The sequence below is a fragment of the Mesoplodon mirus genome (genome assembly GCF_964341445.2).
Source record: "Mesoplodon mirus genome assembly, chromosome: 3".
NCBI classification, from domain to species: Eukaryota; Metazoa; Chordata; class Mammalia; order Artiodactyla; family Ziphiidae; genus Mesoplodon; species Mesoplodon mirus.
In genome coordinates this window covers 56090494-56104321 of record NC_138978.1, presented here as the reverse complement: position 1 = coordinate 56104321, position 13828 = coordinate 56090494, and the positions used below count along the sequence as shown (strand labels likewise).

Below are 13828 nucleotides of genomic sequence, written 5' to 3'. Positions count from 1 at the left end.
AAAGTTGGTATGATAAAGTAGAAATAGGTATAAGTTGGGGTCCTTGCCCTAAAGGAACTTAGAATCTTACCCTCCCCAAAGTAGTGTGAGAATAACATCCCACTTATAATCAGAAATATGTCCTTTGGAACTGCAAGCTGAAAATAAAAGAAGAGTTATCTTGATTTTATCTTGTTTAAATTCTTGAATTTTACTAAAAATTTTAAAAGCCTAGGCTTTTCAGTTTAGAGCATAAATAAGGCTCAGGTTAATAGGTTCACTTCTGTGTAAGCCAGTTTGTTTTGTCAAAGACATAGCCTATGCCCTTGCTCCGTGAAATACATGCCATTGACCAAAAGTACCAAACGTGTAATCACCCTAAATCTATTTCCAGTACTGGAAAAGTTGGTCAAGGTCCTTGATAGTTCACTAGACGTAGGACAGCAATATATAAAAACTGGATATCAAGTCTTTCAAATAGTTCTCTGTATTATTTATTTAACCCTGGTGTGATTTACTGGGGAAATGAACTGGAAAATGGAGGAGAATGATAATTTGGGTAGTCTCTGCTTTGTCACATCATCTCAATTAAGTACCAGTAGATTTCACTTAGTTCACTTACCTGTGGGCAGATTTTTATTTAGTGAATTAAAGGAATGTTCAAAAAACAAAGTAGTCCTGAGACTGAGCCCAGCACTGTGTTTTCCTCAGGAGATATGATGCTGAATCCTATTCATTTCTTGAGGAATGATGTTTATATCGGTCATTAAGGATTAATACTAACCAGTCTTTAAATCAAATGAAGTCAGGGAGGGCCTCCCTGGTGGCGCAGTGGTTGAGAGTCCGCCTGCCGATGCAGGGGATACGGGTTCGTGCCCCGGTCTGGGAGGATCCCATATGCCGCGGAGCGGCTGGGCCCGTGAGCCATGGCCGCTGAGCCTGTGCGTCCGGAGCCTGTGCTCCGCAACAGGAGAGGCCACAACAGTGAGAGGCCCGCGTACAGCAAAAAAAAAAAAAAAAAATGAAGTCAGGGGATCTGAATGTGTAACTTCTGGCATTGTGTGGGAATTTTGGTGCTTAATTAAAATGTGACAAATTAGATGTTTTTAATGGTTTTATGTTAAAATTAACGACATACAGAAGTCAGCTCTGGACACAAACATGTAATTTGACTTTTAAGAGAATATGAATTTACTTCTTTGGGGAACTGGGGTGGACACAGGTTGCATCATTACCCTCTAATTGGAGAGAGCTGTGTCATTTTACTTTTTACCAGGTCTTCAGGAGATGATATGATCATGCATTCTTTTTAATTTAATATTTGCATTCTTTATATGGAGAAACTCATAAGTGGATTAGATAGAAAAATGGTACATTGATAGAGTTGCATAAAATGTTAGTTTTTGCCCTTCACTCCTTAATTCATTCATAACATTTTAAATGTATAAGATATTTGAGTTACTTAAGCCGTCTGACTTCAACAACAAGGCAAAGCCAGTAAATGAGGGATCACATCTGTTGATAAAATTTAGGTGTTAAAGTAGATACTGGTAATCATCTTTTTTCCTTTAATTTATTTTTATTAGAGTGATACTTAAATATATACAAACAAAAATACATTTTCCACTAACAAAATCAAAAGTTTATAAATTACAAACAAAACTACAACACTGTTAAAGTTCAAATAAGGTAAGCTCATTTTTGTGTGGTAAAATATATATACAATATAAAATTTGCCATTTTAACCTTTTTTAAGTATACAGTTCATTGGCATTAATTACATTCAGAATGTTGTGCAACTGTCACCACTACTTCCAAAACTTTTTCATCACCCAAAACAGAAACTTTGTACCCATTAGGCAGTAACTCCCCATTTCACTCTCCCCCAGTCCATGGTAACCTCTAATCTACTCTGTCCTGAAGAATTTGCCTACTTTATAGATGTTTCATATAGTTGGAATCGTACAATATTTGTCTTTTTATGTCTGGTTTATTTCGCTTTGCATAATGTTTTCAAGGTTCATTGTTATTGTGGCATTTTTCAGAATTTCATTCCTTTTTATGGCTGAATAATAATGTTCCATTGTATGTATGTACCACATTTCTTTTATCCATTCATCTGTTGATGGACACTTGGGTTGTTCCCATGTTTTGGCTATTGTTAATAATGCTGCTGTGAATATTTGTGTATAAGTATCTGTTTAAGCCCGTGTTCAATTCTTTGGGGTATGTATCTAGGAGAAGAAAACTTTTACAGAAAGCTAATTGAAGAAAATATTTTCATGACCTTAGATGGGTTAAGTCTTCTTAACCAAGATCTCAAAAACATAAACCATAAAGAAAAAAAAATCATTGAATTTGATACATTAAAATTAAGAAATTCTTTTGTAAAAAGAATATCATAGACCAAGTTAGCAGTTAATAGACTGAGTTAAAGAATACTAGCAACAGGAATTGATATGTGGAATATACAAATCAACAAGAAAATGATAGGGAACTTAATAGTTAAATGAGCGCCATAAACTAAAGATGATTCACAAAATCACCCAAATAACTAATGTGTAAATAAAGGGATACTTCTGGGCACTTACCCCAAATACTCATACTCCTGTCCACAAGGGGACATTGTACAAATATGTCTCTTATAGCACTGTTTGTGGTAGCAGGAAGTTGGAATTAACCTAGATGTGTACACTAATTGGAGAGTGGGTGCATCTTCTGTAACACTAGGCAGCAATTACAGGCACTTACCTAGATGTACATACAGCTACATGGAAATGTCTTAAAATCTTAGTGTACTGTGAAAATCATTTGAAATTGAACAAGATCCACAACAATATCATTTGGATAAATTAAAAATGTATATTTATTCAAAGAACATCACATGTTTTTCAAGAATAAATATGTTTCCAAGTCATATACCAAGTTAAGTATATGCCCATTATTTGTGTGGGTGCCTGTGGGTGGGTGGGTGAGTGGGATTATGGAGAATTATAGTGGAGATCAAAGATTAAGAACAGGAAAACAGGAAATTTGACGATCACTGCTTAACATTCCTGACTTTAATGTGTACTTCTAAAGTTTTCTGATTTACTTTTCTTGCTATAGACTTTGCACCTGTAGAAAAGCCTACTCCTTTAAGTAAACAATTCAAGATTTTTTGCATTTAGGCTGCAAATAAAATTTCATGGTGAAAACAATCAGAAATGACAGGAAAGGAGAAATTAAATTTCACCCAACTCCTCCAAACCACCACCAACCATCTTCACAGAACAAGGGTGTGGTAGGACAAAAGATACGTCAAATCCCTGGAACCTGTGACTATTATCTTACTTGGAAAAAGGGTCTTTGCAGATGTGATTAAATTAAGTATCTTGATATGAAGAGATTATTCTAGATTATCTGGATGGGCCCTAAATCCAATGACAAGTATCCTTATAGGAGACAAAAGATTAGACACCCACACAGAAAAGAAGGTGGTGTGAAGACAAAGGCAGAGATTGGGGTGATGTGGCCACAAGCCAAGCAATGCCAAGGGGCACCTTAGAATGGATTCTCCCCTAGAGTCTCTGTAGGTCATACGGCTGCACTGATAACCTTGATTCTAGATTTCTGGCGTCCAAAACTGTGAGAGTAAATTTCTAGTTTTAATCCACTAAATTTGTGGTAATTTGTTACAGTAGCTGCAGGAACTAATGTAGACGAATATGAAGTTGTTTTCTTGTGGTTTTAGGGCTTCTCACACAAGAGACGTTGACACCCTTTGCACAAAATAGCTTCCCACAGTGTAGTGGCCCTCCTGTTCTCCCTCTTGGAAGACCTGTAGTAACCTCTTGGTCCATTAATTGTTAAGTAATCTTTCTTTTCCCAATAGATTTCCAAAAGTCTGCCCTAGCTTATCAAACAAATACTTCGTGCTATAGAATTTGGCTTCAAGCTATTTCGTAGGGGAGAAATAAACACATAATTTTAGGTTTCATACTCTATTGTCAATGAACAAATGGACATAGGCATATTTAACTGAGTAAAATATTTCTCAGTATGAGGTATTTTTTTAAATTTGTAGTTTTATATTTAACAGTACAATAATATACTTATAATAATTTATATAACGTATATTAACGCATATATGTGGAACCTAGAAAAATGGTACAGATGAACCGGTTTGCAGGGCAGAAATAGAGACACAGATGTAGAGAACAAACGTATGGACACCAAGGGGGGAAAGTGGGGGGAGTGGGGGTGGTGGTGGGATGAATTGGAGATTGGGATTGACATGTATACACTGATGTGTATAAAATTGATGACTAATAAGAACCTGCTGTATAAAAAACATAAAATTCAAAAATAAATAAAGTAATTTATAATTGGCACTGTATTATACATAAGTGTATAATATAGATGCTTAAAAACAGGTTTAATTTTTAATTTTGGTGAGGGAATATGGACTTAAATAATTGAAACCTTTACAGCTGATAGTTTTCTTAAAAATTAAGTAGGGAGAGCAGTTTCTTCTTTGCTGGGATAATTGGTAGAAAAGGATGTTGACAATACCTTGTAGAGTTGTTTGCACTTAAATGTCAGTCAAACAAGATATAGAGCTTTAAAAGTACCATACAGATTCATTTATTCTGTTCCTCAATTTACGGCTAAGAAAAACGGAGATCCAGAGAGGATTAATCCTACAACTACTTATTGACAGTTTTCAAGATTTCCTTTCTGTCTAATGCTTTACCGCACTGACTTAATTTGGTTGTCTTTGGAGCAGGTCTTCAAATTGTTTTAGCAGAGAATAGCAACTAGTGCTATGCTTTGGTGATCTGGCAGTGGTGTGTAGGAGGCATTGAAGACAAGTGCATTATCTGGAGTTTTGGCTATGAGTAACAGAAACCTCGATTTAAATTGGCTTTAATAACGTGATAGTTTATTATATTATATACCAAGGATCTGGAGATATGGTAGTTCTAAGATTTGTTAATTTAGAGCTTAAAGACAAAGTGAAAGACCCAAATTCATTATTCCCTCCTTTCTTCCCTTCTTCCTTCCTTCTCTTTGCCATCTTCAGTTCCTTTGGTTAGCACCACTTGCTATGTAGTTACTTTCAGAGGCGGAAAAACATCTCTTTTTCTCTCACACATATCTTCTTAAAAGCAGATAAGCCTCCCATTGAACTTGTCTCATAGATTATTATCTCATTGGTGATTGATTACATGCCCAGGCTGAACCAAACCCGTGGAAAGAGGACGGAATTATCACCATCAAACTAGTTGTTGAGGAGCCAGAATTACATAGTTTGAGGGGAAAGAAATGCTGTAATAAGATTGCTAAATTAGATACAAAATTGGATCATGTATTAATAGGTAATTAAACTATAATCTTTGGAGCTATCTTCTCTACAGGACAGGGGAAACAAGACCAAAACGACACTGTATCATTTTTCTATATGTTAAATGGTAATGTGACAAGATTGTAAATCATCTGGGCCCTAATCAATTTTTAGTTAAATGGTTCTATTTCCTGAGAGAGTCAAATGAGCTGCAGGTGGGCTTATTAGAAATGCATGATATTAAAAGGCCATCCAATCTTATATTTTCCTTATTTCCAACTTCTGAATACTTTTTTTTTCAACAGGGATAAGTGAGATTGTCAGAGGAGATGGCATAGGAAGAAAAAAATAATAGGACAAAAGGCCCAGTTCCAATCTGTGCACATATTCCAAATTAGGCAAGTTTTTACCATATGACTTAACTTACTTCTACTGGCTGGGCTTTCCTTTTTCTTTGTTTCCTTTATATCATCTCAAAACATGTAAATTCTAGTCACCCATTCTTTTCTTTCTTTGCTTAATACTCATAGTAGTTTCCTCTGTGACCTTACCATTAAAAAGGTTTTAATTTATACTTAAGTTCATAAATAACATTCATAAATGTCAAGACAAAGCAATTTGATCTTTGGAGGAAATCCCCAAGTACGTGACAGCACCTAGCATGGTATCTAGAACATAAGTGCTTTGTAAGTGTTATTTGAATATTAACATTTATAGTTCACTAGAATAAACTCCCTGTTGGCAGATTGTATCTTATTCACTGTTCTGTGTATAATGCCTAGCACAGTGCCTGGACTGTAGGAAGTAAGTATTTGTTGAATAGTTTTTAAAACCAAATTTATTTTTAAAATGAAGAATGCGCTACAGCAGTGTTCTTCAAACTCTGGTTGCATAAACCCTAAAAGAAATTTTTTTTAATCTCTACCCTCTTCATGTTTTAAGTTGACATTTAAGTTTTGTCATAAGTTTAAATAGTTGCAAAGGATATAATTTCTAGTTTGCCAATATTGACATATTTAAATAAAACTGTTACATCAATTTTAAAATGTATTCAACAGAGTATAAATACCATAGAATTTAAAATATCATTGACTTTAAAAAGGCATGAATGAACCCTTCACTATTATAATTTTTACATTGTTTCTTTTTCTCCTTGAATTTTTATTTCTATTCCCATTCTCCAACAGAATTTTACCCCAATATGTTTTTTTAATCTTTTTTAAAAATTTTAATTTAATTTATATTTGGCCGTGTTGGGTCTTCGTTGCGGTGCGCGGGCTTCTCATTGTGGTGGCTTCTCTTGTTGCGGAGCACAGGCTGTAGGTGCGCAAGCTTCAGTAGTTGTGGCACGAGGGCTCAGTAGTTGTGGCTTGCGGGCTTAGTTGCTCCGTGCCATGTGGGATCCTCCCGGACCAGGGCTCAAACCCATGTCCCCTGCATTGGCAGGTGGATTCCTAACCACTGCACCACCAGGGAAGTACCCCCAATATTTTTTTTTCTTTTTTTTTTTGGTTCTTCATTGTTCTACTCGGTATATTATACACTTTAAATTTTGTTTTTCTTAGTATTGCCTCTACTGAAATTTTCACAAACTCATACAAAATATAAATTTCCTTAAAATCATCTATTGTTATCATTAAAATAACCTCTCTACAATGTCTTGAGATGTTCAATACCATGAGAGTTGCTCAACCAAGAGCAAAGAATCAAATAACCTCTCTTCTGTTAGAATGCAGCATGGCCAGTCAACTGGTTTCCTATGTCAGGTCTTCTTTAGAAAAAAAAAAATGATGAATGTTAGCTTATTTTAAATATAATTTCAGGGCATAGTTTTGCTACACATTATTCTATTCAAGTTGAAGAAAGAAGAAACTTTAAAAAGAAGCAACTCATTTTAAACAATGCACATTGATTACAAACAAATTAGAAATATACTTATAAATATATTTCTCTTTTAACATCTTTACTGGAGTATAATTGCTTTACAATGGTGTGTTAGTATCTGCTTTATAACAAAGTGAATCAGTTATACATATACATATGTCCCCATATCTCTTCCACCTTGCATCTCCATCCCTCCCACCCTCCCCACCCCCAATATGTTTTTATGCTTGAAAATCTTCTACTGATCATATCATTCATTAAAATATTAAAAAATTTTCCGTGATTTCTGGATTGAGTTTTCATTATAATTACTGATATACAGTTGATCAAAATAGCATAAACATGCTACAAATATTAGCAAATTATTTTTAAGCTAAAAAAAAGTAAAATTTTACTAGGACTGCATCTTTTGAACAAGATGTGACAGAGCATATTTTTGGACTCTTGATTAAAAGAGATTTCCTGAAATCCAATATTTTGAATTATCCCCTTCTTTGACACATCAGAGACTTTTAAACCTCATGGCAATGTGCCATCATAAGATTCAGGGTGTGCCTTACTGTAGGTATGCTTTACTGTTGTCAAGTTGGAGAAGGGACCACAGTGAAAGCAAAGAAGTGGGCAGGGGACCTAGCATGCTGCTTTTAAGCCTAGTGTGGTATCAAGTGGATCAGTTTTACAAAGAGTATTTACTTGAATTAAGGATCTCAAAATGAATTCCCTTGAAACTATCTGGGTCTACATATAACTTAGTAAATCCTTGTGTACCCCTAAGGCTACAGTGTGAAGATTATTATCTTAAAGAATAATAGAGAGATCATGTTAAGTGAATTGTCACAAATGTGATTAAATGGACAAGATTATTGTGATTAGCATGGATGAGCTTGCTTTTTTTTTTTTTTTTTTTAATCTCTTCCTTTTCCATTCCATGTGGTTCTGGTAGGACTGTCAGTCATCCTGTCTCATCTCCCAGAGGGATCCTGGCCTGGCCAATATTAATCCTATTACCCTGGATTCAGTAATTTGTTCTGCAACAGGTGTAAAAATCAAGCAGATCAATGAAAGTTCTTCCCTGAAATTGGTATATAAACACTGAGGAAGAAAATTTAACTTTCTGTTGGGAGCTGCTGAGCTGCGAAGATGTGTATCTGGAACTTTTGGCAACCAATTGAGAGTGCCTGTCTGCAGAAAGAAGGCAGGCAGAGCTACATGAAGAGGCAGGGATGCCAAACCAAGGGCCTTGTGGGGCATGGGGTTTCAGTCGTTGAGGCCCTTAGTTCCTGCAGCTCTCTTGATTCTGTGAGCTTCCCCAGTGTGCTTTTCAGCTACATGAGCCACAGTTACTTTTTTTTGCTTGAGTTAGAGTTGTATTTATTTCTGGTGCTACTGAAATAATTGTATTAACACCTAAGAAAAGTAAACTCAAAGTATTTTTAAAGTATCTTTTGTAAAATGGGTAATTTGGAAAATTTTCTCTTCTAGATTGTTGGACCTTCAGATGGAAGTAGTTACATTATAGATTATTATGGAACCAGACTTACAAGACTGAGTATTACCAATGAGACATTTAGAAAAACGCAGTTATATCCATGAATATTGTTTAAAAGAAACAGTAAGTGATATGTATATGCAATCTTAATTATAGTATATTATCTGTATAAAATTATGAGAATTTGAGAACCAGGGGAAATTTAAGAGATCGTCTAGTATTGTAAACCTGTCTTTTTGCTTATCAGGAAAGGCAGGTCTCTAATCTTTTTTTATTGTTTTTTTGAATTTTTATTGGAGTATAGTTGCTTTACAATGTTGTGTTAGTTTCTACTGTACAACACAGTGAATCAGCTATACATATACATATATCCCCTCTTTTTTGGATTTCCTTCCCATTTAGGTCACCACAGAGCATTGAGTAGAGTTCCCTGTGCTATACAGTAGGTTCTCATTAGTTATCTATTTTATACATAGTATCAGTAGTGTATATATGTCAATCCCAATCTCCCAATTCATCGCACCCCCCCTTCCCCCTTGGTATCCATACGTTTGTTCTCTATGTCTCTGTCTCTATTTCTGCTTTGCAAATAAGATCATCTATACCATTTTTCTAGATTTCACATATATGCGTTAATATGCGATATTTATTTTTCTCTTTCTGACTTGCTTCACTCTGTATGACAGTCTATAGGTCCATCCATGTCTTGCAGGTCTCTAATCTTTTATAAAGCATTTTTGTATATGCTCAATGCTCCTGCAGTTCTCAATTCAGACTGTTCCTTTGCAGTGAATATAGTTAAAGGACAAGGTTCACAAGAAAAAAATAACATCAAAGCAAAAAGATATCCCATAGTTTTATATAATGGTTATGATGAAAGTATGTGTTACAGACGATAAAGCATATCTTTTCTACTGTCCATCCTTCTTAGGGTCAGTATGATCCTTAAACCTCCTTCTTCTCTTCTCTTTTCCTAAATCTGAAAGTTGATAGAGTTTCAACCCTGAACTACTATAAGTACTTATTTTAACCTGAAGTTTGGCCCTGCCCACGAGAATTATTAATTGGCCTTAGAACTGTCTAGCAGCTTTCAGGGAAGGCAGAGAGAAACATAGGCTGAATGTTTTGGCCACAGTTATAATCCTAGGATTTTTAGTTGACTCTATCTCAGAGAGTGCTTCTAGAGTCCAGGAAGGGACTAGACATTCATTTTCTATGTTTAATGTATAAATAGGATATGAAGTATAATTTTGCCCTTAGGGTGGATTTTTTTTCTTTTCTCACAATAAAATTATGGGATATGCTTTATAGTTATTACCATGAGAGTTGAATGGTGACAGGCCCTTCCTGTTAAGATCTGAGGAATTTATTCAACTCATTGTCCAAAAAGTTTTTCAGATCTTTTCTTACAAACTATAAGAGTCTCTGTGTTTAAAATTGAAATGAAGCATAGAGATCCATCTCCCTCTTCTTACTAGGGAAGAAATTAAGACCTAAGGAAGTTGAGACTAAGGCACACAATCAGTGCAAAACTGAATCTAGAACCTAGGTCTTCTGTGCATTCCACTGGTTCTCTTCTACGCACCCACCCCCCACTAACTGCTTTGTTTTTTATTAAGTATCTTCATTTTGGAAATTGTTACTGCTACTTTATGAGAAGGGTTGTGTAGTTTTACATAACCTTCTTTTCATACTGTAAATTGTTGTTTCTCTTTTTAAAGTATATAGATTGTTTTAAAACTATAATGTATAAAAAATAAGCAAATGTAATTAAAAAAACAATATCTGTAGCCTATTATATAAACATTTAATTAGGATTCCAGACTCAAATTTAAAATTTAAAACTAGAAGGGCCTATTGAGAAGGCATATCTCTGCATTGTCATTCATATAATCTCCTACAATACATGCAGAAGTGCTCCCAGTGTAAGAAAAAAATGTCTTGAATAAATGAAGCATTAATATGTGCATCTATAAAAACCTCATTGGATTCTTTTAAAAGATTGTGTTTTAACATATTTCTTTTTTCTGTTTTAGGATTTGGGCCTCCTTGATTTTAATAGAGAACTCTCAGTGTGTAGATTTCCAGATTTTCCTTTTTCCATCTTCATATACCACTTTACAGATTCTGTTTAATTTTTTGTTGTTGCTGATGTTTTTGTTTTGTTGTCTTAGTTAAAAACATATTATTCTGAGATTTATTTAATAGAACTTTGAGATTTATATGATAATAGAGTCTTTCTTAGGCTACTGTCTCTATGAGATAGATAGCTTATTACTCTGATATTAATGTGTTTTCCAAAGGCAAGTTGCCACTTGTCCTTTTTGCTTCTGAAAAATGAAAGTATGACTTATTCACATTTTTTAGTGCTTTATTATTAAGAAAACCGTCTTAAATGTTGAATGTTGCTGTCTTCTGCATTTTGATCCTTCAAAGCAGTTAATCCATGGTGCGAACAAATACCATCTATATTGCCTGGGGCTGCAGTCTTGTATATGACAACCTACTTGTTTTTTGGAGCTTTCAGATCTGTCTTTGCCTTGGTATCCAGGGAGCTAAAGATCATCAGGGAGTCTGAAACCGTGAGGCAATGCAGATACTCTTGGCATTGATTCAGGACTCTGAAGTGTGAACTTTCTCCTTTTTGCTTTGGGAGTGATGCACTAGCTTTTGGTGGACCAGATGCTGACTCATCTAGCTCAGTGCAGTTATATTTGAAGCTGGATGGACAAGGTGGGAACACCAACCAGATGATTAATGTCTTCCATCTGTTAGCACTGGCTGGCAGATGCCGGCACAAGTGTCTTAAGTGATGCACCAGTGTCTGGAGGAAGCAGCACCTGTACGTTAGCACTAGTTTTTCTTGCCGTGTTTAGAAGGGTTTTAAGAAGATGGAAATACATGAAATCCTATGTCCCCAAAATACTGTCATACTCTTACTTTAGTAACAGGCATACCAATTTCAAAATCACTGGTATCTGGGCTTTTCAAAAGTAAAAACTATAATTTTTCATCACTCATTTCACTCAAAAATATACAGTATAGTACAGTTAGCTTCATAGTATGGTAGTCATTCAGTAACAGCTTCTCCAGGTGATGGGAGATTATTAAGTATTGATATAAGAAGTGAATTTGGATTGATTCGTAATATACACCAGGAAGGGTCTCTGATTTGTTCATTAATGAAAATGCTGAGTGTCTATCATTTGGGAGGCACTCTTCTAGATTCTAGGATACAGCAGTGGACAAAACACTAACATCCCTGTCCTTAAGGAGCTTATATTTCCTTGGGATCCACTTTTTCACAGTGATATTTTTGGCCTCAGTTAAGCTAGATGCCCATTTTCTAGTATTCCTTAGTTCCTTTTGGTTGCTGACAGTGCTTTGAAGTTTACTTCAGGATCACCTAAGCTCAGATTTAAAAGTCTTTAAGTTTCCACAGCTATGTAACTTCAATTACATGAGAAATACCTGCAGTCACATCTTGAAACGAATCTTGCTTCCTATGTAATTGTTACAGTTACCTTGACCAGGTGGGAAGTCTGTTTCCAAGCAGGTGCTTCTCAAAAGTATTTATTCAAATAAGCTGTACTCTGAAAGAGTTGTTGGTAAAATCTAGAAATAAAGTCCCTTCACAGTACACTCTTAAACCTTTAGACTTAATTTTCACTATAATTTCCTAAATTCCTAAAAATGCTTTCATTTTTCCAATTTGTGTAATTCCCTGTTGCCTAATACATGTAATTCTTTTACAGATGGTTTTTCTGTGTCTTATTATTTATTTGTTATGGGAATACATTTAAAACATGTGAATACAGTTTTGGTTTTTTTTTGTTTTTTAGTTTCATGGAGCACTATATTATTATGGCTATTTGTTAGTAGTGTGTGTAGGAATTATATGTTAAGGCCTCTGTATGAGATGTTTTATATAATAACCCTGATTTTAGAACAGTGGCCAAACTTGTAAAATGGATTAGCTCAGTCATTCCTGGGATTACCCCTAAACCCTCTAGAGGAAAATGGAAAGGATTCTTTCAATTCTATAGAAACAGTTAGTGTTCTACAGAAGCGCTTATAAATGGTACTACTTTAGCCTGAAAGGATTAATACAATTTCCAGAAGTACCTCTTTACCCAGGAAGATTTCTTACCTCCACTGTATTAAACTAAAGGACCTCTTTAAAATTTCAGAGATTCTGTTATGTCTACGGCCAGCATTTGTTCATGGGACCACGAGGGCTCTAAGAAATATTAGTTTGGGGGTATGTTTTGTTTTTGTTTTGTTTTACAAAAACTTTCTGTGTCTTTTTCCCTTATTTTAACCTAGATGCTTAAGGCTAAGTTAAGTATTATTATACTGATGGGCAACTAGGAAGCTAAAATAGATAGAAACTAGCAAAAATGAAAGGTTAGTTCTTAAAAAGTGCAAGTCTAAGATGTTGGTTCCTCTTTCTCATTCAAATACCTTAAATGTAGATATTCCCCAGGGTTCTGGCACCTTCCTTCTTCCTTTCTCTCATTAAATCAGCATCCATTTTGCTTTTTTCTATTTACAAAATTAATACAAGCTTAATGCATAAATTTTGGAGAAACACCAAAAAGTACAAAGAAAAAAAATTTATTCCACAGCTCTAAGATAACAATGTTAATATTTTAATGTATGTCCTAGTAGTTTTTCCATGCATGTATTTTCATTTTTCTTCACAAAAATGATATATTCTCCATACTGTTTTGTAGCCCACTTCTTCACATTGTAAATATTTTTTCTGTTTCAATAATCTTTTACAAAATTATTTTTAATGGCTGCTGAGTATTCCATGTCTGTATCATCATTTATGTAATGATAAATAATGTTATGTGGTATTTAACTTATTTTAATAAATGAACAATGTACATTTCTGATTTTTTTCTCTAGAATTGTCATTCTTAGTCAAAGAGTAATCATATATTGAAGTTTTTGCTACGTACATACAGTCTTAGTTAACCAGGGTAATAGAGAAAGAATGAAATATAATAGCCTAAACCCAAACAAAACCACAGTTAACTCTTAATCATTCCAGTGCAGATGAGCTGCGGATAAAATGCTGCAGGGACCTGCAACTACCCCTTGCTCTGCAGTTAGACCACTGCTTACCATGCTGTCTCCTGCTC

At 34.8% G+C, this 13828-nt stretch overlaps 1 protein-coding gene across 1 annotated transcript in view; it reads left to right on the top strand.

Moving 5' to 3' along the window:
* The window catches only part of TM2D1 (TM2 domain containing 1), a 56094-nt gene extending 42515 nt beyond the window's left edge, over positions 1–13579 (top strand). Inside the window, exons 6-7 of the mRNA XM_082616412.1 lie at positions 8672–8801; positions 10715–13579. Of these exons, the coding sequence (XP_082472538.1) occupies positions 8672–8782 (111 nt within the window). The 3' untranslated portion in view covers positions 8783–8801; positions 10715–13579. The remainder of the gene's footprint in view (positions 1–8671; positions 8802–10714) is intronic.
* Positions 13580–13828: the final 249 nt, after the last annotated feature.